Source organism: Marmota flaviventris, chromosome 2, assembly GCF_047511675.1.
Source record: "Marmota flaviventris isolate mMarFla1 chromosome 2, mMarFla1.hap1, whole genome shotgun sequence".
Lineage (NCBI taxonomy): Eukaryota > Metazoa > Chordata > Mammalia > Rodentia > Sciuridae > Marmota > Marmota flaviventris.
In genome coordinates, this window is record NC_092499.1 from 75,063,779 (window position 1) to 75,090,501 (window position 26,723).

Here is a 26,723-nt window from a genome sequence, read left to right on the forward strand (position 1 = left end):
TATAACATTATGAATTTTTAATGACTAAATTAAGACCTCCATTTCAACTAGATCAGCAGTTTTAATTCTAAGCCATAACTTATGTTTGTGTTTGGGCCTTCTATATTAAATACTATAAGTGGCATGTGCTCTTTAAATATGCATAAGGGAATTATAAATTAATCAAAATTATAAAATTAATTATAAAATTAATCAAAATTATCAAAATTCTCTGGGCTGGGAGTATAGCTCAGTGGTAGAGCACATGCTTACTAAGCATGTGCAAGGCCCTGGGTTTGATTCTCAGCACTCCCCTACCCCGACTAAAACAAACAAACAAACAGAACAACAACAACAAAATCCAAACTGATTAATATCAGTTAAGAAGGTATAAACATTGTTGACCACTTCGACTGGTTATTGCCTTAGCAAAAGCAGAGGACTGGCATGTACTTTTAGATTAAAAAAAGATTTTTCTTAGATGATTATGGATAAAGAAATATTTTTTATTGATTCTGGACATCAAAATAATAAATATAAAATGCCCTGAAATTACATTATAGAAATGGCATATACTTAAATATCTGATTAGGAAGTTCTTAAGAATTTATAGTGTGGGATAATCTTTCTTTGGTAACTGTGATAAGCAGTTGAAATAAAGAAGACTGACAACTTGTCCCATGGTGAATATAAGAAAATAGTTTCTCAAAAATTAGTTCATAAGGGAATTCTGAACACTTAACTTATATTCAATAATACCTGAGATTAATTTTTTTTGTACTGGGGGCTGCTGGTCAATAAAAATAAAGTACTTTAATCCCTGTTAAGTACCACGCTTCTACTATTTCTAAAATATAAAAATGATTTCAATGGATCTCTTTAGAAAGATAAAAACTAAAATTCTTTCTAGGTTTTTAATTACTTTCCTATTTTCCCAGTATAAATAATAAAGATCTATTAAACTTTTAAGGGCTGGGGATGTGCCTCAAGTGGTAGCACGCCCGCCTGGCATGCGTGTGGCCCGGGTTCGATCCTCAGCACCACATAAAAATAAAATAAAGACGTTGTGTCCACCGAAAACTAAAAAAAAAGCTTTTAAATGTCAGATGGGCAGGCTTGTTAGTAACTATCTTTTCCACTCTCAATTTAATCTTTTTGAGGTAGATTAAGGTAATTGTAGCTCTCAAAAGTTATGACCCTAATCAGATATCTTTTTAATGCACATATTATATACTCAATTGGACATTAGTCAGTAATTTCACAATTGCTTTTAGTTTTTGTGATTCTTAGCATATTAAGGAATAGGATTATTTCTTATGCATTGTAGATCCTGGGAGGAAAGTTACACAAAGGATGTAGAAGTAACTGGAAGGTATATTCAAGAAAAATTCAAAGAAATGAATGTTTTTAAAAAATTGGTTCAATTTCTAGAGAAAAAAAATCTTTAGAGGGGCTGGGGATATGGCTCAAGTGGTAGCGCTCTCGCCTGGCATGCATGCGGCCCAGGATCGATCCTCTGCACCACATACAAACAAAGATGTTGTGTCCGCCGAAAACTAAAAAAAAAAAAATTAAAAAAATAAAAAAAAAATCTTTAGAAGAGAAAGCACTATTTAGTTTGAAACTTAAAATATTTTGGAGATAGTTGAAAAACAAGTTTAAGGCACTTATTTAAAGTGTACAAGTGACTCATTTTTATTATTACTCATGCACTATCATAGTCTGGAGAGCAGCAGGTTGCTTGAAGATGCCACAAATATTCTTTGAACACTTCAATAAACACAATGTAAACACTCACTTTAATAATGTTTCCTTTGTCAACCAAAACTGAGTGCATTTTTTCCCTGCCCCAGGCTGAGCCATGACTAGCTGTGTAGCAACAGCAGAGTGCTAAAAGAATTTTTCAACAGTAATTTGCTTGTTCTAATTTACTTTTCAAGGTTGATGATCAGAATCATTACGCTGCTTGCAAAAAGATCTATTTCTATTAATTTGATCCAGTCATTCCTCTTGTTCTCATCATATTTAGTTTCCCTGGCAGCTTCACCAAGTAAGTTAATTGAATCAGAAGTGCCACCAGCACTCCAGTTCTAGTTTCGTATACAAATGAATTTCTATGTCCTTTAGAAACAAATCTGCTACTCCCATTGAGAAAGTATGGGTTTCACAGACATGAATGACTCATGTACTTTCACACTATGGCGATGAAAATGTTGCTTTTTGCTCTTCAAATATAAATATTCTTTCTAGTTGGTGGACAATAATACCAACAATAATATTGAAGTGCTATCTGTTCAATCCTTTTAAAAAAATAAGATATTTTAAGATGTTTTTTTTTAAGCCTGAACACAAACATCACTCATAAACCCAATCAAGAAACTGAAGTCTCACATAATTTTACATGATGCATGTGGACAAAGCAAGGCTTATTCCAATGTACACTATTCCAAATGCAACAAGAAATAAACTAGCCTCAAAATCTTTAAAACATTTCAAAGTACCTAAATGTTTTCCCAATCTTCTTTCTGTGAGAGAATGTATTATCATCAAATATTTATAGGACCCTAGTTAAGTGACATGGAAAGCTCACAAGAATCACATTTACACTAAACACAACAAAACATGTACAGAAAAGAAACTCCTCCTTCAATCACTGGCAAATTAAGGGTTAACAATATAAATTGGATCATGCTTGCTTTGAGATTAGACATAATGGGCTCTGCAATTTTGAAAGGGAAAAAAATCACAGGCTCAAAAATAGACGTAGTCATTAATTATCTCTTTATAACCTGCAGAGGGCACTCAAGTCCCTTGAAGGAAAAGGTAAACATTTTAAGAGGGATAGTAATAATTTGAACATTTTCATCATTATGTATTTACTAAATAATTTTTAGAGAAACCATCATTTAAAAGAAGGTCATATAAAGGAAGCATACAGTTTGACTTTAAAATTTTTTAAAAAATTTTTTCTAGTTGTAGATGGACAGAATGGCTTTGTTTTATTTTTACATGGTTCTGAGGCTTGAACCCAGTGCTTCATGAATGCTAGGCAAGCGCTGAGCCTGAGCCACAGCCCCAGCATTTAAATGTTTAATGCATTATTCAACATGCAGATTTTCACTTCCTACTGGAAAAATGGCAGCAGGTAGTTTCCATTCGTGCACATTCATCAATCTGTAAATGCTTGTGCATGTGTTCTGCCACTACACTGACGTCAATTACATAGATTAGCCAGGTCCTTAGAGAAATCAACCTGGATTCCAAAGTAACCTGCTTACAAGGCAGGACACCAGTGAGATACTCATGCCAATTTTTTTGCTCCAAGCAATATGTGGACAATAATATTAACTCTATAAAACAGTTGATGAGGAAAATTAGAAGCTAGTTGAAAAGCTTTTAGCTCTTAAGAGTTTTAACCAATTTGTAAGACTAATCTCATGAGATCCTTGACAATTTTCATTTTAATGAAATTTTAGTTAATTAATGAAATCCCTTCATTAATTAACTAAAATTGTGTTTGGGAAGATATTTAGATATTTTACTTTAAAATATGTTTCTTCTTCTGACATAACATTGAAATGTTTCACAGGGAAACCTGCCAACTCAGACACACTAGCATTGAATGCATTATATAAATACATACACTCATACATATATGTGTACATAAATATATTCTATGAAGGCATATTTTAAAATACACTGCAACATTTTATTAACTAGATACTTAGAGCATGAAATAGTTAATTATTAAAAACACTTGTTTCTCAGAAACAAAGCCATGGGATCCTGTATTCCTAATGCCATCTTATTATTTTTTCTGATCCCCAATTTTGTTGTGATTCAATAACTTGCTACCAAAAGGTATTTAGAAACTGGTTATTAAATTGAAACTAGAGAAGGTTGGTTTGGCATAAACTTAGATATAGTTTTTTTTCTTGCATCATTTCAATTTATAAATTAGAAAACAAAAAGGTTTAAACCAAAAAAAAAGTGTTAAGAAGCGGTCTGAACACAACTTGTGTTGCAAATTGCTATTAGGATGATGAGCAATTATAAAACATTTCTAAAACTGCTTTATTTATAAAAACAAAATTTATCATTAGTAAAAATTTAATCCTTAAAAATAAATTTGTTACAAAATACAAAAATACATTTAAAAGGTCTTGTAATATACTTCGATAAATCCTCTAATTTAACATCTTGCAAAAAAATACTAATGTTAATAATAATTTAAAAAAGTGAATTGAGAAACATAGCATGAAAAATCTTGACACTTTTTTGTCAAATTTCAGAGAATATTTCAAAGTTTACATTTATGAGAGAAGAGGTGTCCAGAAAAATGAGAAAAAGGCAGAAAACATTTAAAATAATTAATATATAGTATTTTGGCAATATTATTTACCTTTCTTTTTGAAAAAATCATTCTGAAAATGAATGCAATTTTTTAAATGGGAATATAACAAACTCTCCTAAAAGAAGAAAAATTTAATAAGGATAGCTTTCAAATCAGCAGTCTTAAGATGGATCTATGTATTACAACATGTTTTCCCCAACTGGATTTCTTCACCACATACCATGACATTTTCTAGTGGCGGTGGAGGTGATGGGAGGGGTGAGAAACTATGCAGTTTAAAGAAAAAGAAGCATTTTCCTAACTGCAGTTGTAGCCACTCCTTTGATTTTTAAGTTATCTCAGGGCCAGTAAGTATACACTCTTAATACATGAAACAAAATAAAAAGCTATACTTGGAATGTATTCTTTGTTTCTTCTTTCTTCAAAGCCTATGCTTCCTAATATCATTGTTAAGTAAAGCAAAAAGAAATGTTTGTTCTATTACGTAAGAAATAAACTTCATTTGGTATTCAATTGACTTTCTAACTTAGCAGACAGGACTTTACATCTTCAAATACTGAAAATAAATTGCATTCTTGGCCCTTGCTTAAAGGTTATAGAGAATAAACGCACACCCTGGTAGTGTTCTAGTGATCTCCCTAATCTCAGTTGCACTTTGTCAGAACGAGGTAACTGGTAGTTAAGTGAAATACCCTAGATCAAAGGGGGATTAATCACCAACTGAATCCTTGCTGAATAAACCTGTCATTCAAGAAAATTATTTCCACTGAACTTAGCAGAGGATTGAAGGTATTTGCATAACAGGGACCAACGTACTTCAGCCAGGTTAAAAGGTTCAGAATTCATCCCATGTTTAGCTTTTTGCCTCCTTTTCCTTTCAGCAGCCTGGTACAATGGTTTCTAATCTGATAATACAGCTAACTATCTAAATGATGTCAGAACAGGAAAGTATTGCAAAGTTTGGATGAGGGATGGATCAATTTCACTTTCAGTAACTCCTAAATCTGATTTGTTGGAATTTAAGATGTAATCCTAAAAAAGTCCCTTAAACCTGAGGACTGTTTATTAACATCCCTTTTTTGACCTTTGTCTTAGGAACAACTATTCTGCTGTGGCAGCAGTCCCTGAAGGTTTTGGATAATTCCACCTACCTACTTCCCAGTGGTAGCAGAGAAATCTATGAATGTATATGAAGTATTAAAAATACTAGAACCAAAATGAGAAGACAAATATTAACACTTTTTTACTATGCACAATGTCTGCTGTTAAAAATCTTAAATCACACAATGTATAAAACTATAATAATTTAAATATAGTGGAAGTATTGAGTTGTCATGAAAAATTTTAAATATTTTATTAGGCAGAAAGTTTAATAAAAATAATAAAACATTCTCATAAGAATTCCTGATGAGCCTATTTACTTCAAACTTGAGTTGATTATTTTAAAAGTATAAAATACCACCAGGATATTGCCTAACTTCAATATTGCTGACTTTAAAAAGTTTTAAAATATTGTTTAGTAAGAAAAGTTTTTACCAAAATCACGAACCATCTTTTCTGGAGTTCATTTTCAGAAATTTAGCTATTTTTCCTTTTGCCTTTGGGATTTAGGGAAGAATAATTACCCATATGATAGACATCAGATTTCGTAATCATATTTTGGCACTAAAAGGGAATTTAGAAATTTTCCATCTAGAGCAGGACTGACACCATCCAAATCTTTCACTAGAAGTAGTTGCTCATATTCACTGCAAATGCAAAGCATCTTTCGAGTTAAAAAATGCAAAGAATAGTTATCAAAGAAAATGAATAAAATCCGTAGTGAGATAATTTTTTTAGAAAATGATTGAAGTTTTAACCCAAGAAAGGACTCTTAGAGTGTCTTATAGCTTAGAATAAGAACATGTCAATCACGATTAAGCTTCTGGAATCGGAATCCCTTTGAAATGCAGCTGTTTCTTCTTTAATTGTGGCAGAGGACTCTGAAGAAAAGAAAGGTCCAGCCTTAAAGATGAGTAAGGAATACAAAATAGCTCAGGATTAGTTGCGGAGTTCAAAGGTCGCTAATTACACTAAGGAGTTCCCAGACACAGGGAAAACATTAAACAGGTCACCTACCAAACGGGAAACAGACTTTGTCTTCAGAAATTATCCTGAAGTGACAGGTTCCTAGACAAAATCAAAAGCATCATAGTGTGCCCAGCTGATCTTGAAGGGATGAAAACATGAGTTGGTTTAGTTCTGTAGTCTTGCTGGAATGGAATGGCAACAGATGGCATGGGGTTCTCCATCATCTCTATACTTTTCCAGTACTCCTCAGATTTTCCGTAGTTTTCTATAAATGTCAAATCAAAGTCTATTGGTTTTTCTAATTTGTTCACGAAGAAAGTTTTGCTTAAGGAATTATTATGTTGAATCTCTGCCTACTCACTAGATAAATGCCTCTTGCCTACCTTAGTGTACTTTGCTAATAAGAATTTGAATAATTGAAATTTCCAAATGGCTCTATTAACACAAGTACAACATTAAGCCTTGAGTTGAAGAGACATAAATAACTTATGGGGAAATGTTCTTTCAAAAGGAAAGTTTTTACTACTGATTATCTATGATTAAGCTACAATAATAAGTTAAAGTCCTGGTCAGACAGCTATTCTTCTTTGTTACTTGGGATAATTTTGAACATAGAACTTTATGTATGATAATGCTTTGCAGAAAATGAGGGTTTATAATGAGTAGGATTGACCTTAATTAAAAAATCAAACTTCAAATCCTAAGTTCATATGCACTATCCCTTCAAATTATTATAGCTCTCTTTTGAGGAGTTAGCAGCTTTTTCTAAGCCTTTTCTGAGAAGATTCATTAAAAAACAGAACCCAGAATATAGTTGAATTGAATATTAATCTGTAATGCATATTTTTTATAATGCTTTTAAATTCTATTCTGTAAAAGAACTTTGACATGAACTAAGTTCTTAGGATCTTGAGATTACTTTTTTCTTGGTCATTTGGAGTCCAACTTGACAATGAACTGCTCTGAAAACAGAATGTCACATCTAATTATAGAAACAGGTAGAGAATAAAGAATATGGCTAATGGCTTCTGAAAAAATAAAAAAAAAATTATAATAAGAAAATGAGAAAGACAAATTTAAAGAAAATACACTATTATGTAAGACTAAGAGTAAATAATACTCTACCCACAGAAAGGTTTTTGAGTTTTTACATGAATTTATTCATTAATGGATTTTAATTTAGTAAAATAAGGAAAAAGCAATATTATATCTACCTTTATCTTCAGAAATTGGCTGAAGACATATAATTGCAAAACATTACATTATTCTGCAGGTATCCCACCCATCTTTATTTTTTAAAATATACTTATAGACATCCTAAGCAAAATGTTATTATGGCAGATTAACAAGCTTACTTAAAAATAAACTCTAGAACAGGGATAAATAGAATTATGCAGATTCTTTATTAGTCAATGGGATAGTTCTGATTAACAACAGGTTACTATTTAAGCAAGTCTCCTTTGTCTACATTGGCTGATTTTTCAAGAGATTTATAGTTGTTTATAATTTGGTTGCTGATATTCTATACCAGCACAATGTACTGGGAGATAAGTATTTTTTTTTTGTACTGGGGATCGAACCCAGGGACACTCTACTACTGAGCTACATCCCCATTCTGTTTTATTTTAAGACAGAGTTGCTCTAGATTGCCAAGACTGGACTCAAACTCATGATCCTCTTGCCTCAGTCTCTCAAGTCTTTGGGATTACAGGTGAGTCCCACCATGCCTGGCTTAGTACTTAGGTTTGAAAGAACAAATAGTTATCTTACATGTCAGGTACAAACCATTGGAATGGCTGCCTGAAGCTCTGCACTGAGAAGCCTGAGCTCTTACCCAGGAAGGCTCACAGTAGGAAGAGGGTTGTGATTGATTAGCAGTTATCTGCTATAGGGGTGGGAAGGAACATGTACAGCATGTTGACCCAGGATGAGTCTTCAATAAGTCAGAGTGAATCACGAATTCTTTGTATTCTGAATCACAGTGACAGAAAACGAAAGGGTAACAAACACAGGAGATATTAGCCTTTACAACAATAATATTATATAACAATAATGATATACTATAATATAATATATAATTATATATTAATGCTATGATATATAACATAATATGCAATATATTATAATAATGTTATATGACAAAAATATCATAATATATTATGACATTCTTTCAAACTATATCAGATTAAAAAATTTCAAGTATGAATATTTTATAATTAAAATCCTTCAGATTTTTTCACTTACAGGTTATATGAATACACAATAGATATAAAAACTATGATTTCATTTATGCTGTGTTACTATTGTATAAATCCCATTTAAATATTAAAAAAATCACAGTAATAATGATCCATAGGTTACTGGAGCAGGGGCTTTAGAATTCCAGATGTAATAATCAGAAGACACTAGTTTCCGGTCTAAAAAAGGAAAAAAAAAAAAAAATAAACTATTTCATCTTAGCAAAAAAACAGGAGAGCAAAGTCATGATTTTTTGACATTGTTCAGTGCAATCATTTCATGGCAATCCTTTGAAATATTCATTTTAATTTTATTTTATCAAGGCTTTATTATTAATTTTTACCACTTAAAAAATGTAAGCTCTTTAAATCTTTGAACAATCCATCTTTAAGCTTACATAAAATATCTCTTATTCATGCCAAGTCTGTAAATTTTTTCCTCACATTTCTCCTAAATACTATTTCTTATGAATCATTAATTGTAAAATATTTAATTTTTTTGTTGGTTTCCCTTCTCTAACTTCTTCACCACTGTCCTGATTCTGGTCATCTTATTCTTTATTCATTCAAAGTGTAAAAGATGTAAACCAACAATCAACTTTCTAGCAACATGATAAAAAAAGTGGCTTTGCTGGGTTTTCATTATAGTTCTGATCAAATGTAAATAGCTTTGCAACTTTAGTCAAATGGCAATCTCTTTGAACTAAACTTTGCTGATATGTGGAATTGAGATAGTAATGCTTCTTTGGATTTAGTCTCAGGCAAATTATTATTATTGTGTATATGTATATCACTAATTATTTAATTCAGCCTTTTCTACCTTTCTTCTTAATAATGCAAAGAATAGTTTGATCCTCAGTTCTGCCATCATTACTAAGCTACGTGACCCTCTGTTTCATCAGTGTCCTTATCTGTAAAATGGAGATAACTCTATATAGGATGCTGTGAGGAGTAATGAGTTAGTACACATAAAATAGAAACTATGCTGAGCACCTAGTAAATAAAAAATATTAGCTATTAATGAAATTAGCATTATTACTATACTATTTTCAGAACAAAGCTGTTAATTGTGAATATAGACTTTATTGCCAAGATGATGGCAAAATAAAGGTTTCACATGGTTGCACAATTTGGCTGTCACTGTCTGAAATAACCAGAGTTAGGAAATAAAGACTAGTTGTAATGATCCATTTAAAATGAGCTCTTTCAATATTTTGCATTAATAAGCAGGTGTATTAGTGAAACTTATTCTGTATTATGCTCTCTGAAAATTACATGTTTAGTTAATCCTGACAAAATACTTAAAATGTTCTAATTATTAAAAGACAATATATTTCTCATAAATATTTTAAAACATCGGTCTGTTTGTACTTAGGAAAAGATACTGGTTGTCCAATATTATGCTTTCATAAAACATAAATGCACTATGAATACTCTTCTATGAATTCATTTAAAAAATACAAACAACAACAACAAAACTGATGAAAAAAATGAGGGAAACCCCAGGGAGGTGAGAAATGAGCTTTTTCTGGTTTTACTAGATAGAATATGTTTCTGAAATTCACAAGAAATTGCTTAGATTCCATAGTTCCAAGTTCTTTAATTCTTTTGAAATATTCAAATACAAAGTCTTGTCCTATTCTTTTTATTTTAGGGACCTTAATTCTTAGTTTAAAAAATATTTATTTAAATACAGAAATAATTTTTATAAATTAGCATCATTGTTATCTAAATATATACATATAATAGCTTTATTCTCCTCAATTTATAAGGCAAAAGGTTCTCCTTAACTTTATCTAATTATACCTCATTCTAGCTACTTTTCTATATCAGCCATGTGTATTTGATCTGAATGAAATAATTTTGAATTCATTTATAAATTTCTTTTTGTCTAGCTATGTTTTCATATAAAGTATACATATATGTATGTATAAGATATATATACATATATATATTTCACAACCAGTAAATCCATTGAAGACAGGAAATCATCTTTACAACTTGCCTAGTGGTAGACTAGAGAAGGTGGGAAATAGTGTTTATTGATTATAATATTTGCTAAAAATTACTTAAGTTTTTAAGTAATAATCATACTTACCATGTATTGAATCTATATTATATGCTAAGTGCTTGATCAGTATAATCTTACTTAAACCTCGTAACAGTTCTAAGGTAATTTATTTCCACTTTAAAGATAAGAAAACGAAAACTTCAGAAAGTTCATTGAAGCAACACAGTCAATAAAATGTTGGAGCCATAGCTTGAATCCTTGTTTGTCCAATACCAAAGTATGTAACCTTGTGAACCACCTTTAAATAAGAGTTTATTATAACCAGAACAAAGCAAATCTAATTTTATACTAAAGCCCATCCCATCTTAATCCTTGCTATTCCAGATTCTATTTTAAACTGGAAAAGACTGAGGGCCATACAAAGTTCACAAAGTGTTACGCTGGGGTGGATAAAGTCAAAATTTTTACAAATTGGGATTATTCTCCAATTTCTAAATTCTGTTACATTTTAATTTTACCTTAGGTAATAACAACACACCACCATTTAAATCTCATTAAGTTAGTTTGAATCTGTACAACTTACATGAACTTATTTTTGGTTTTCCTGATGCGAAAACTTGAACTGAATGTTGATCCGCATAACATCCGGTGAGTGTGTAATCTAAGATGCTAAAATGAAGCTAGGAAGAGAAATGTACTAAACTGAAGTGATTAGTTGGTAAAAATGATGATCACATTTTTTTCTCTTGATATGACTTTAAAAAATTCATCTCAAACAGTTCATAAAATAAAAATCATAAAATATTGAACTTCAATTATGAGTATACATATGTTTAAATATGTACACACATACTCTCTTTCCTTTGCTCTGAAGCCATTTCTTTGTAAGTCTTCCATTATAAAGTGCTTAACACAAACCAGGCACTTCACCAATATGGACTCTAATCCATACAGTATCATTTTACAAATAAGGGAACTGAGGTTCTGAGATGAAAGCAATTAATATCCCAATATGTAAGAAGCAGAACTGGCATCTGACCTCAGACATGGCTGACTACAAAAGCAGATGTTCCTTCTGCTAGGTTGTCTAGTAAACTACATACTCTCTTCTATCCCAAGGGCTATGTGATTGAGATATATTTTACATCATAATTCTTTTATAGGTGGGAATATATATACCTTTTAGTGAAATAAGAATGTAATTACTAAAACAGAAACATTAGCTTATCTGGTCTTTGGAGAGAATGAGCTGCACTACTTAATTTTCTAAGAAACTGAAATTTAACTCTTACAGAATTGAGCTTAGAAATTTTCCCTTCCCTCACATAAAAAAACTTACAAAATATAATCAATAGTTCCTAATTTCATTGATAATGTGAGGTTATCACTGTAAATGCCAATTATTATACTGTACTACAATAGAGTGAGGCAGTAGCTTCTTTGAAGATATGATGCCTGAATCAAAATCACATTCACAGGAAAAGGTTTATATCTTACATAGTTCTAGTCTCCTTTTGCTGTGGTTCTCTTCATCTCTGCTGTTAAATGATCCTGATTTTGCAATACCATGTTATCTTTTCTATGCTTTTATTTTTGGCAGTGCTGGGGATCAAACCCAGGATCTCATGTGTGATAGGCAAAAGCTCTACCTTATATTGATTTTTTTTCCTTTCTTCCCTGTAAATTTCTCCCATTTTTCAAGTTTCTTCTTTAATTGCTAAACTTACTGATCACATGCATATGATGTTATTTTTAAATCTTAACATATTATTCCTGCTGCAACTCAAATAATTTTTTATATGTATTTTTTAGTTGTAATTGAACACAATATCTCTATTTTAATAATTTATTTATGTGGTGCTGAGGATCGATCCCAGGGCCTCTCACGTGCGAGGTGAGCGCTCTACCACTGAGCCACAACCCCAGCCCCTCAAATAATTTTTGATAGTACGGGGTTTATGCTTGCTTGTTCAGTGTAATTCTGAATGCTGGAAGTTATTTATGACAAGGTTGATTTCCACATGACTAAGATAACACAAAACACATTCAGTTCGTTCACTGAAAATAAATATGAATTGGAAAGTGGTTAAGTGATGGAAATTAACAGAAAAATGATAATATCTACCTTTGAAGAACATGCAATGTGGTAATACCCCACATATTTTTTTCTGAAAAATTAGGACCTTTTATAATAATCTTTGAAACAATGCTAATAGATGTAGTTGAAGACAACATGGGGAAAAAAACCCAAATTATTGCCAATATATTTCTGATTTCATCACCAATTCCTCTAATTGCCTTTATGGTCAGATTTCAATCTCCTTTGATAGCATTTTACTTTCTTGTTACCTTTTTAATCACCCCATTAATTTTCCTCAATGGTTTTTCTGAATCTTTACCATTTTTCTTATTTTTTTCTGATCTTAATCATTTCCACTACTTCAACTATTTCTTCTCTGTAGGTAACTCCTAAATCCTTATATGCAGCTGAGCTTTTCCATGAGAAATCAAGTTTTAGGTTTTTAGCTATCCACTGGACACTTGAATTAAGATATGTTGCTATTATCCAGTATCATATATATAAAGCTCACTCTTTCCCAATGTTTTCAATATCAATACTTTAATTCATGTATATTCACCCATTCAGAAATATTTATTGGTAGATAATGGATTAGGTCTTAGGGATAAAACAATGGATAAATGAAATTCATATCGTCACTGCCCTCTTGAAGGTTCAAGTCTGGTTTAAATGACATACTTTTTTGAATAACACCATCTTTTTTTAAAAATTTTTTTCTTAGTTGTTGATAGATCTTTATTTATTTTTTACATTTATTTATACGTGGTGCTGAGAATTGAACCCAATGCCTCACACATGCCAGGCAAGTGAGCTACCGCTGAGCCACAGTCCCAGCCCATAACACCATCTTTTGACTTGTTATTTTTTTCTTGTCTCTATATTAGTGACTGAGATTTTACAATCAGTATGGCTTAGAGTAGCCCATTCCTTTTCTTTCTACTGATACAACACTAGTTCAACATCAACTTAGTACCTTTCATGTGCCACATTAATGTAACTATAAAATATTTTTGATGTCCTTATTTTTTCTCACTTATTTCCTTCACATTCATTGCAGATTAATATTCACAAAGTATCACTTTGTACAAACCACTCCTCTATTAAAAAAAAAAATCCAAAGTTTTTATAAAAGAGTCACACCTTCTACATTTCAAACCTAAATTATGCAGTCAGTCTTATACAGTATGACACTTTTTAGCACTTGATCCTAAGTGTGTCTTGTTTATTCTTCACCCCTTTAAGTCTTTTTAAATTAAATAAATACAGTCAATCTTCAAGTTTCCTTATTCATGCTTAACTAGGCCTCAGAGTTTGCTTTAACTCTACTTTCCCTTGACCACCTTGGCCAGAAAGGCTCACTTCTTCCTTCAAACACCAAAAGCAGTTAATTGATGTGCATTATTGAAAAATCCATAGAGAGTAAAGACTACATTTGACATTTTTCATAAATAAATTTTTAATTTGATGATTAAATGCTGGGTAGTTTAAGTTGGGTTATTTAGATGAATTTAATGATCTTAGTTAAGTTGGGGTATTTAAGTATATTTAATGTTCTCCCTTAAAATTTATATTAATCAAAATAGAAAAATGACTAGTACTAACCAAAAAGAATAAAACAGAATCTAAAAAAGCACTTAGGCAGTCAAAAAGCACAGAATTAAAAACAATTTGCTGTAAAACATTAAAAATCAATTAGGTAAATGCAATTTAGAAACAAAGGAAGAAGTTCTGATGTAGTGAATCATGCAAATATGTTTACCTTTACATATGCTGTATCTCCAATACAAATCTGGTCAAATGGTTGTTTGTCATGGCTCTTGGCTCCAAAGGTTATAGTTCCAGAAAGACTAATTTCCATTGATTTGGGGAACTTCTGGCCTAAAAACACAAATTAACTATTTTAAAAAAAGTAGAGCCTATAGCAAATGAAAGGGAAAAAAGATCAACAAACAAAATCTTGCTCACCAATAATCCAGATCAGTAAGCTTTTCTCTCGAAATACTTCAAGCTGGCCAAAACTAACTTTGTATTCTAATTGTGTAATTGGACCTCTTTACAAAGAGAAAATAGAAAAAAAAATGATCACAAATATAACAGCTTTAAATCAAATCTTGTTACAGTTACTTAATACAAAGACAGCAAAAAGGCAGATATGAATTCAAATTTGTAGAATAAAACAGAATAATAAGTACCTCAGAAAATACTAGAAACTGCATAAACACTTACGATATACATTTCATTGCTATTGACTTGTATGCAAAGTACAGTGAAATTGCTAGAAATAAAGCCAGTAGTAAATAATCTTCATGGAGGTTAACTGGTTTCTTTATAATTTACTAACAAGTTTAACTACAAAAGTAAAGACACATTTAAAGGTATCTATTTTTATGATTATGTTTTGGTTCAGAATCAGCATTCATTTGAGTAACAAAATTATTTAGTTCTTGAAAAAATAAGGTAAAAAGCGAATACAATTTGCTAAACACAATTAGGGGACAGTGGGAATCTACTACAGAAGGCAGACATCACAACATCATGTTATTTATCCCTACCTATTGTAAAAAGGTATATGAGCTTCACAGAATTCAAAATTATTTTTCACACTTTCATGAAGTTTTAAATTAACTTTTATTTTTAGTTGTATTTCTTCTTCTTTCATTTGATAGAAACCCAAAATTGGTGGTACAGGGACCTGAAAACAAACATAAATTTTTATGAAATTCTCAGGTTAATGGGTCTAAAATACTAATGGTAATGGGGGAGGGAGTTCTTGTGTATATTATACACATTACATTATGTGAATGTGCATATATACACACACATATACAAACCTAATCATTATATACAGATCTGTCTATGATACATAGTGAGTTACTCCAACTGTTTTGACAATAGCAATAATGGGTCTATAAAAGGACAGAGATTCTTCTACCCCTTTCTGTTCCTAGACAAGAAAAGATGCCTTATAAAGGGGTACAATATATTCTTCCTCCTCTTGCTCTTCCATATTCTCCTCTCCAAATTAATTGACCTAGAGCACAGAACATGTACTAGACATACTGATAACTGCTGCCCTGCCCACAGTTCCTGATGTTCCATCTGTATTCTGTAACTGCATTCTTCCCACGTTCCTCAACTCAGGAGTAACTCAGAAGTAGCTTGACTGGTCATCAATAACTGACTAAAGGAAAAAAAAATTGTAGCCTGGGGTAAGCCAATCATTCCTATTAGTACATCAGAAGTAAGACATTGAGACTCTGCTTATATAATGTGGATCTTAGAGCTTTAAAATCTTATACAAGCATAGGAAGTTGAAAGAGGAGACAGAAGCAGAGATAAGACGATGTGGACTTTCAGTATAAAGTGATTTTAATTTTTCATATCCAATATGGTCTGGGTCTACCTCTTTTCTTGAATGACAATGAAGACTGCCTATTGTCTTCTCAAAATAATTTTTCCTAACTAAGGTCTACTAACATACTGATTGATAACTAGGGCAGAAACAAATAGCACATTATAGTAAAAAACAGTTTGGACTTTGGGATTCTGGAAAATCTGGGTTTAAATTAAAGTTCTGCCATTTATCAGTTACATGTAAAACATGACTAAATCATATCAAAATCTATTCTGTGAGTGTAGACTTCCTCTTAGGAATAATAATAAAAAAATTTCCCCGTCAACAGAAGAATTGATAAAGAAAATGTGGCTTCTTACAAGAAGAAGAATGTAATTGTGGCATTTGCAGGTAAATGGATGGAGTTGGAGAATATCACGTTAAGCAAAGTTAAGCCAATCCCACCAAACCAAAGACTGAATGTATTGAGATGTGAATCTAATTCACAATAAAGGTGAGGTAGCTAGGGATTAAACAGAGGAGAGTAAATGGGGGGTGGGGGGGATGGAGGTAAGAAGAACAGTAGAATGAATCGGACATTATTACCCTATGTGCATATATGACTACATGACCAGTGTAATTCCACATTATGTACTACCAGAAGAATGAGAAGTTATATTCTATTTATATATGTTGTGTCAAAATGCATTCTACTGTCACGTATAACTAATTAGAACTTACTAAAAAAGTAAAAAAGCTTTTTAATGTTGTTACAGACACCAGAGATTAACAGGTAGTCTATTTGAAGAAATGAATCTTCATCTTCATCTTCATCTCTCAATTATTGTCTGGTAAATAACTTCTGAAAAATTCTTGTTTGCACCAAGTGTACAAATGATTGCTTATCAATAATATTTATAAAGATCAGGAAAGTCTCAAACTTTTCCAAGATTATTTACCTGGGAAGTATAGTAGCATAAATTGAATGACTCTAAAGGTGGAGTGAATGGAAATTTATAAGGCCCACTAAATGCAGAATCATTCACTGCATCAATGCTGCTAGAGGTCAGAATGGCAGAATCAAGAGAAGTCACACAAGGATGAACTAGAATATCTTGAAGTGGAGATCCATTGGTAGGGAGGTTCAAGCTGATGGTGACATTTGGCATGATTCCTTCTAAATCACACTGTAACACAAGCAGAAATGGATATTACCAAGATATTGGAAACATACACCTTCTATTTGAGGCTTTTCTGAATTTATCAAAGTAATTTCCCCCAACTGAACTAACTTTTTTTTTCTGCAGGAACTAATCTATTTGCTTTCTGTTTTCTGATACTTGTAAGATGCTACAGTCAGGTACCAAGAGAGCCTTCATATACCCCTCTGCTTATCACTATATCTCTGAGAAAGAAATGTTAAAAGGATGGGGATGTAGAATACTTGCTTAACACCATGCACAAAGCCCTGGATGCCTTTCCTGGTATGGGGAAAAATGTTAAATCTATTCACTACTCCACATTCCTTTTGTAATCATATTTTGTTCAGGGCTTCAATTTGTTATACCTCTAAAAATGTATCCATTTGTTTTCCTTTCATCAATCCATCTTCCATCAATGTCAGAGCTATCTTAATGAACCATAATTTTTATTATATTGTATCCATGCTCAAAATGTTTCATTGTTTGGTCCCTGTCTAACTCTTTAATCATTTTCCACCCTATGAATTCTGTTGTAGACATAGAGGATTCTTGCATTTCCCTGAATAATTCATATTGTCATACCTTCATATGTACCATTGCATGTGCTGTTTCCTTCAGTTAAAATGTTTTTTTTTTCCTTACTATAAACTTTAACTCTTCATGTCTAGCTCATTTTGTATGATGCCTTACATTCTGAATCATCACGTCTACAGCCCACCTCTGCCATGTAGATGCCTAGAACCTTCTTCCATACATGACTTGGGTTAGACTATCAGTGGGAGTTAGTAATGAGACACACAGAAGAAAGAAGGGAAAGGAAAGCCATTATTCTTAGGAGGTCGTGGAAACCAGATATGACAGTTTCACAGACCTCTCCCTGAACACCAGATGTAGCACATTCACAGATCTTTTCATGAATTCCACTTTGTGGTTGTAACAGATTGTGACATGGCAGCTTCTAAGACTTCTCTGTGAATTCTGGTTTCTCTACTTATTCTAGTCTCCAGAATGAAACTGTTACTCTTTCTGGAAGGTTGCAACCAGAGGAAGACTTGTATTTCCCAAGCTCCTCTCATACTTGAATAAGCACTAATATCTTTATTTCTAGATATCTTATAGTACACACTGGCCAATTAAACCATATTGAGCCAGGCACAGTGGCACAGCACATATCTATTATCCCAGAGCCTCTGGACACTGATGCAAGAGGATCACAAGTTCAAAGCCAGCCTCAGCAACTTAGGGAGGCCCTAAGCAACTTACTGAGACTCTGTCCCAAAGTAAAAAATAAAAAGGGCTAGGGATGTAGTTAAGCATTAAGTGCCCCTGGGTTCAATCCCTGGTATGGGGGCGGGGGGAAAGGCCATATTAATATCTTTTTTTGGCTAGATGTACACAATATTTTGAGAGTTAGTGGAACTCAGCAGGCAAAATGCTTAGTTCCAAATGCACTATCATATACACCATCTGCACCATGCATTAATTATCTACCGACAATAGGTATTTCTCTGTACCTCTTTGTTTCCCCTTTGAAGCTAGTTCTTTGAAAAAACTATTTTTATCTCTAGTGCCAACCCCACTACTATGCATAGGAAATACTAAAAAATGTTTATGAGTTTATATCTTTTTCTAATTATTGACCCTACTTTAAAAAATACTAATATATTTCTTTTCTAATGCTATACCTAACAATATGTGAATTCATTAATGTACCTGTTATATTTAAGAATTATACTTAAGAGAGAAAGCAGGCATTATGAATAGTATTAGATAGAATGAGTGTCTTATAAAGGTCTTTTGGTAACAATTACGTCAAACTCAATTACAAACAGAAATGCTAAATAATCTTACTAAAATGCTTAAAAATATGTTACTGTTTCAATTTTTTTTCCTCCTTCAGTGCTGGAGCTTGAATCCAGGGCCTCATGCATGCTAGGCAAGTGCTCTACCACTGAGCTACAACTCAAGTCTCTCTAGTGTTTCCACTTTGAAATTATCTGCTTCTTTATTCTCTACATGTAAGCTAATAAGAATAAAAAGTAGTTGTGGTTTTTGATGGATATTTATGAAGATAATAAAAAAACATTTGATAATAAGTACTATTAAAATTATGTTCAGTTTTTGATTATTAAATTATCCTGTAGCAGTCTAACACCCTTAAAGAGGTCAGAGAACCAGCATCTTATAAAAACCTCCAACGAATTATCCACTCTTCAAGCACTTAAAAGACCAGATTATCAGTCATTTACTATAGGATGAGGATATCCTTTCTAAAAGGGATGTGTGTACTACCCTTTAAATCAGTCAGGCTTATATAAATGTGAATTTTAAAAATACATGTTTTAAAAACAGAAGGCATCTAAGTGCTTGTCTCATTTTAAAAATGACAAATGATTCACAAAGCTGTGTGACGTTTCTGAAGATACATAGAAAAATAGTGGCAGAGTAAGAATTAGAACTTCAGAATTAGAACTTAATTAGTTCTAATTAAGAATTAGAACTACAGGCTTTCAGTGCATCAGGTTTTCTACTAGACTAAGATAAAACGAGGATAGTTATTTCCATTTATAATGGACTTCATAATAAAAATCTTCCTTTAAATATTTCTTTAATCTTCCCCATAAGCAATCTACTAGGGTCAGCTTATCAATCAGTGGAGACATTTAAATATTATTATATTAATTAGCATTTCATTATAAACAATTTATTCCTTGTTTATTGAAACAGGATGAAAAACACAGAAATGGTGAATTATCCTATTTTCATTATACCAAACTTACAAAAAAAGAAAAAAAAAAAGATTTTTGACTACTTTAAGATTTATGAATGACATAGTCCATGATTTTATGACTATTTACAATAGTTCTTTCTAATAGAATGAATATATTTTGACCTTGTTAGAAGTACATTTAACATAGACAAAAGTTTTCAGTCACTTTTTTTTTTTTTTTTTTAATGGTCCTGGGGATTTAACCCAGGGACACTTTTACTACTGAGCTACATCTCCAGTCTTTTTATTTTTCACTCTGAGACAGGGTCTTGCTCACTAAGTTGCTCAGGGCCTCACTAAGTTGCTGAGGATGATCTGGAACTTGCAATCCCTCTGTCTTACTCTCCTGAGCTACTTTCATTATGATTAAAAGGGAACTGAAAAGAAATACCCAATTTCCCTGTCAGGACTATTCTGATTCTCTGTTCTTGAAATCTACTTTTATCCACAGGATCTACCTAGCCACTTAACATTAAAGGGTGATGGAAAAATAAAGACATCTGAGAAAATTATTAATACATACTGGTAAGAGTTTACTTGGAGGATTTTTATTTTTGGTCATTATTCAACATGGCATTAACCACCTGCTAACTCTATTAATATTTCCATTCTTTCCCCATCTTCTAACTTTAAACCACAGAATCCGATACTGATCTGTTACTTGTTTAAATAAAAAAAGAGCACTTCAAAATGATTTTAGCTATCATATCAGAGAATTAGTCAATTTCATGTGTTAGAGAAAATGGAAAATAGGGGAATTTTAAAATATGTTCACAAATTCTCTCTTTGTTCCAAAAAGTGGAACAAATCCCATACCTCTTATGATCAGACTTAGTGACTTGCTTTTAAACAAACAGAAAATAGTGGAAGTGATACCATGTGATCTTCCAGTCTAAGTAATAAAAATAATTATCTTCTGATTCAATCTTTTTCTCTCATATCATTTGATTCAAGGGGAGCCAGTCCCCAAATTGTGAGGACACTTAAGCAGCCTGTTTAAAGGTTCACATGTAAAGGAAATGAAGCCTCCTTCCAATAACCAGCACTAATTTGCCAGCCATATGAGTGAGTCAACTTGCATGTTCCAGCTTTCAAATGACTATAGACCCGACCAAAATCTCGACTCTTATCTCTTGACTTCTTCTACATTAGAAGTTCCCAGCTAATCCCCAACACCACAAAACAAAACAAAACAAAACAGAAGTTCCCAGCTAAGCTACTCCTGAAGTTATGACCCACGGGAACTATGAGGATAATAATGGGGCAATTCATCACATAGTTATAAGTAACTAAAATAAGTGGTAAGAAATACAAATAGAAGACATCAAATTTCATATGTCTATCATCTAATTATACCCTAAAGATTAAAAAAAAAAGATATCACTTAACAATGTAAAATACAAGTAATAGAATTTTACTTTCTCCATATATGTTAAATGGTATGATAAAGCAAATACCCAAGAAAATCTCACCTTGCAAATGACTGCTCCAACAACTTGCCATGTATCTGCTATATCCTGTTTATCATATTGCATGGATTTTACCTTTTCAGTAATAGAAATAGAAACCTGTGGTTTTCCTTTGTATGTTCCAGCTTTCCAAGCTGGCTGTTTCTGTGGCTGTGACACAGAAGCAAAATTAATATTATCCAATGAATTCTGTAAGTTGGCATCTAACAAAGTACCAAATGGACAAGCCTGAAGAAGCAAATTAGGCAACTGGCTCAATTTTGTATTTAGCTCAGTATCATTTTTTTGACTAGAATAAAGAAAATCCTGTATACCAAAAAGAAGTTCCAAGCCTTGTGAAATTCCACTGATGCTAATTAATGGTGGATGAGGGGAGAGAGTTTGTTCAACAAGTGGAACACTAGCATATATCATGCCATTCTTCAGAAAAGCAACCACTGGCCAGAGTTCTTCACCTCCGAATGAAAGTCTATAGATGGTTGTTTTATTGATGTGTGTACAACTATCACGACGCTCTACAAAGTCCTTATCATCATCCAATAATCTAAGTTCAAAAAGGAGTGCTTTAAGAAAGGGACCATCTTCAGGAATAGGCACATAACTTGCTCCATTGAATACTTTGGCTCTCTTTTCAACGGTTGGATAACGTCTGCATTAGGAAAACAAGAAACATTATAAATGATTCTTTCAAATAAAATAAAAATGGAGGAATTAAGAAAAAACCCTAAAACACAAGCAAACAGGAATAACAATAAAACATAAAATAACAAATATTCATACCCATAAAAGCCCAAATCCCCAAAACATGTTAAATTCCTATCAGAATAACTGTTTTACATTTGAGGTTGTTCCAAATGATAAAGTGTCATCTATTACTGAAAATGCTTAGTTATTTAATTTTTTAAATAGGTAAAGTACACCAATTCTAATTCAAAAATTTGTCAGGCACTCAGATTCCTTCTTGGTCGACAGAGTATATACCTAGACCATTCTAGGCATTCATAGAATTTTTTTTTTTTTATTCCATCCTAGAGGAGTAGGACTAAAGAAGTTATTCAATTTACCCTCCGAAATTTTGGATCCACTAGTTAAGATGATATGATTAAAGAAATGTTCTATTCTACTTTGTCTATAGTGAATAACACCCTGAGTCTACTTGCTAAACTTTTTAAAAATACGGAACATTGTTTTATTAATAATAGTTTAACTCTATGGCTCTGGAAAACACTATTAAAAAAAGAAGTCTGAATATTCCTTTATGGTTTGCATGTCTGGGTTAAATGGTAAGTTAGTAATTTATTTTCTTTTTCCTTCTTTCAGGAAACAGAACAAAAGATGTTTTTGCTCATTTATAGAAATCTGTTAGTCATATTTTCTTAGTTTAAAAAAATGTATTTTTCCCTGTTCTTTCCTGCTCCACTTCAAAGTCTAGAATGAAGCTGTCTGTTAGCTACTGACTTTTGAGTAAATCATCTAACTTTCCTATGCCTATTTTCTTATTTATAAAATAAATGGGAGGCTTGGGGGTGTAGCTCAGTGGAAGATCACATGCTAGTGTGAGGCCCTGGGTTCAATCCAGCAAGAAAAATAAAAGGATGACAAAAATCAGCAGTTTTTAATCAAGAGTCAAAAACATACTTACATAAAAGTTTTTTCCACTAATAAAATTCTGATGTTGCTAATAATTTTTAAAAGAAAAATAAGTTACATTCAAAGTTAACTATTTATGAACAAACCTCACTTTTTAAAATTATAATGTATTTTCTTGACTGAGGAAGGGGAAGATTCAGCCAGCATATCATTTGTGATGCATCTTATTCTCTGTTTACCTAGAGGACAAAGTTTTTAAGTGTAAAAATTTCATGACTGAATGTAAAGATGGTTAATATGGGATCTTATACATGTCTCTCTATGTGTTCAATAAATATTTTGTTGGGTTACTTGACCTGTCATTTCAAATTTATTCTGAGCTATTTGTAAAACATGACTCAAACCTTAATTGGCCCTAAAATTAGGGATACAATAGCAACTGAAGCCAGACTTAAGCTGATACCATTATTATCTGGACAGCAAACCTTTCCAGAATCAAAACTAATTTTTGCTGTGGGAAATAAATGGTTAGATAGAGGAAAAAATCATTTTTCTTATTAAATCTTAAACAATAGTTATTATCCTTTGTTGTACTAATTAATAATATGCCAAAGCATATCTCTTTAGTCCTAACAGTAATCCCAACAGATCAGGAATCTGAATAATAAAACGTTACCAATTCATTCAAATAATAGAGAACTAAAGTCATAGATGTATTATTTGGTCACTTTGCTGCTTCCATGGAATTGTTGAGAAGCTCAATCAAATATATCTGAGGTTTCTTCTAAAATAGTATTCTGAGCACACTGAGAAAACATTTTTTGCATGACTTCTTCAAGGAACATATTTTCTTAAGCAATAAAAACTTTCACTTCTATATTAAAATACACTACAAAGCCACAGACATAAAAACAGTATGGTACTGGTACAAGAAAGACAAAAAGAACTGAGATAGACCAATGTTTTTATGGGGGAACATAATAACTATTATTACTAATTTCATCACTCAACAAATAAAAGATATACTGCTTTGAAGATGTTAGGAAAACTGGTCCATGATAAGAAAGAAATAAAATGGGATTCCTGCCATCTCTAAAGATGTTCTACAGATGGATTAAACTTCTAAATATAAGAGATAAAATTGCAAAATTCAGAGGAGATAATGTGGAATGATATCTTTGGGAAATAAGGGTAGAGAAATAGTTCAATAAATTCCTGAGGAGCTTACTACTCCAATTGCATTAAAATTAGTGATCTGTTTAACCAAGAACAACATTAAATTGACAAAAGATAAATTTAAAAATCTATACTAACAATGACATGAATTAGTATCAAGAATACATAGCAAACTCCTACAAATCAACAGAAAAAAACAGTAACTTTCAAAGGAAAACAAGGACGGGCATATATATGAGGCTATTCACAGAAGAGGAAACCCAAAGGACTAACCTTTATTGCTACACAGAGAAATGTCAATCAATTAGAATAAGTGTCAAGAAAGAACAGATATAGGAACCCTCACTAATCATTGGTGAGTCTCAATGGGTGCAATTAGCATTTTGAGAAGCAAATTAATTATTTGGAAATATTTATTCAAAATCAGCATATGTATGCACTATGGACCTGTTTGATGATGTCTACTTGAGAATTGTTCAGATGGCTATGAATTGGAAGCCACTTTGTAGATTATCACTAGGGAAAGGAGATAGGTAAAATGTGGAGGTAAATCATGGAGTACTACAGAGCAAGTAGAAGCAACAGCCTAGATGTAGGGTACAATAGAGACACTAAACACATGAAGTTATTTAAACTTATATTAAAACTAAGCAAAATTAACAAGTGAGTTTCTCAGATCAGCCACAGTTCAAAAGCTCAATACCTACACATGCATGTGGCTATATTAGCCAACACAGGTTTTGAACATTTCCCCTTTCCATCAATAGTAGAAAAATTCTATAGGATAGCGCAGCTCTAAATGAACACAAAGTAATATGATGTTTCTAAGAGCACTGGGAAGTCTGACAAATGCAACAAATGGAAATCTAAAGCACAATTAATTATATAATTTGACAAATACATATAAACAAAAGGATAATACAGAACATGTAAGAGTTACCTGCTGGAACAGGAGAATGGCAGTTAGAAACAGGTAACCAAAGGGAATATATTAGTAAAATGAAGATATCCTGGATGAATAATGAGGCTGATGAACCATGGACCAAAGAATAATACTAATTTCTTGTGTTTGAGGTCCAACAACAATAAATGTAAGCCAAGTGTTCTGAAAGAAAATGGTAAACTCCAACTCTGATGCCCTCAGTAACAAAAATTGTTTAGGCTGCAAAAGCAATGTCTCATATCTACATTGCCAATTACTTTAAAATTACATCCTTCTTTATCTGGCTCAATCTCATTTCCATCAGGCTATGTCACTATAGACAGAAGAATGAATAAATAGCAAAAAAGAACTCTAAGTGGTCACCGAGAATAAAAGGTGAAACAGATTACTTTCCCTAACATTTTACAATGAATTATTGTATACAGTTCTCTTCATAAAACTATCTTGATAAAATATGGAGAGTTGTAAAAGTGGGACCAGATCGCTTACACGATCTAAGAAAAAAGTGAATGCAATTTTTCATACTTCCTTTTCTTCATCAACCGGAACTAGCAATGTGTTTAGCAATGACACAAAATAAGATGAAAATAAGTCATACTGCTTAGCAAGGATTTTTTTATAATGAGCTAAAATGTCCTTGATTTTATCAATGAGAGTCGAAATTTTTAAAACGTGTTTTTTTTCCCTTTTTCCTTTATCATCTCTGTATCAAGCCTAAGCAGATGGAGTTAATTTTAAGATGCAATAATACTTATACTAGAAAACGCATGTAATAATCTGTCAGGCAACAATTCGTTTTATTTTTACAACAGTATAAAATATTCACTTAATAGGCAAAACAGAGGTTAAGTAACTTGACCAAAATCATTCGTGGCAGACCTGGGATACAATGCATCACAAAACAATGCTACATCAATGAATCTTCGATTGATCATTCCTGGGGATTCAGATTTGCATTTACCTGGAGAATCTCACGGTGCCACAAAGTGGAGTTCCTGGTTCGTGGCGTATAAGCCACACTGCCCGCTGGGCCATAGTAAGCCACTAAAGCATAAGCTCAGCTCCTTACCAAAGTCGCCACCAAGGAACAGCGCAGACCGGCTTTCTCCGCGGGATTCTTAATTGAAGTCCCGAGATTCGCCCTGCGCCACACACGAACTCACTAGAGATGCTGGCTCTTTCAAGGGAGGCGAAAAAAATCTCTGATTCTATCCTGGTCAAAACATATCACAAAAAGTTCTAAAAATCCGCACCTAGAATCTTGAGAAACTTATCCCCAGCAAACCCAGTATTTTCTTCCTCTAATTTCCACTTCCGGGATGGTGGCCCGCAAGGATCAAGGTTCCTCACTTGCCCAAGCACCCAGCCTCTCTCCCGTTCGCCAGCCGCTAGCTTCCCTCGCCTGCCCCTCCCGATTCCTTTCGGGCGCGCGCAGCTCCACTTCCGGCGTATGAGGCGGTGACAATGGGAGCGGCGCGGGCGGCGCCGGGAGGCAGCTGACAGGCGTC

The 26,723-nt window shown here is 32.6% G+C and overlaps 1 protein-coding gene and 1 non-coding gene across 5 annotated transcripts; one reads left to right on the top strand and one right to left on the bottom strand.

Moving 5' to 3' along the window:
- Positions 1-26,583, bottom strand: Ap5m1 (adaptor related protein complex 5 subunit mu 1). Of its 4 annotated transcripts, none has more exons than XM_071608017.1 (10): positions 26,177-26,583; positions 21,510-22,155; positions 17,025-17,252; positions 15,284-15,423; positions 14,697-14,782; positions 14,491-14,609; positions 11,235-11,331; positions 8,238-8,820; positions 6,452-6,668; positions 1-1,535 (listed from the first exon to the last, which is right to left on the bottom strand). In XM_071608017.1, the coding sequence occupies exons 1-8, from the start codon at positions 26,248-26,250 to the stop codon at positions 8,738-8,740; spliced, it is 1,473 nt and encodes a 490-aa protein (XP_071464118.1). In that variant the 5' UTR covers positions 26,251-26,583; the 3' UTR covers positions 1-1,535; positions 6,452-6,668; positions 8,238-8,737. The 4 variants fall into 4 exon arrangements, with proteins under 4 accessions (XP_071464118.1, XP_027785338.2, XP_071464116.1 ...); XM_027929537.3 differs by having other exon boundaries at positions 7,323-8,820; XM_071608015.1 differs by lacking the exon at positions 1-1,535 and adding an exon at positions 5,669-6,315 and having other exon boundaries at positions 7,323-8,820.
- On the top strand, positions 219-294 carry Trnas-acu (transfer RNA serine (anticodon ACU)). Its single transcript has one exon. It is a non-coding gene; the product is annotated as a tRNA-Ser (tRNA).
- Positions 26,584-26,723: the final 140 nt, after the last annotated feature.

Bases quoted from the DNA above. Each gene is read 5' to 3' on its own strand.
- Ap5m1 (XM_071608017.1), bottom strand. From the start codon at position 26,250: ATGGCCCAGCGGGCAGTGTGGCTTATACGCCACGAACCAGGAACTCCA. The intron at 15,424-17,024 runs GTAAATAATCTT...GTTTGTTTTCAG, and splicing joins TATGCTACTATACTTCCCAG to GTCCCTGTACCACCAATTTT. The intron at 11,332-14,490 runs GTAAACATATTT...TTCTCTTCCTAG, and splicing joins GAGATACAGCATATGTAAAG to CTTCATTTTAGCATCTTAGA.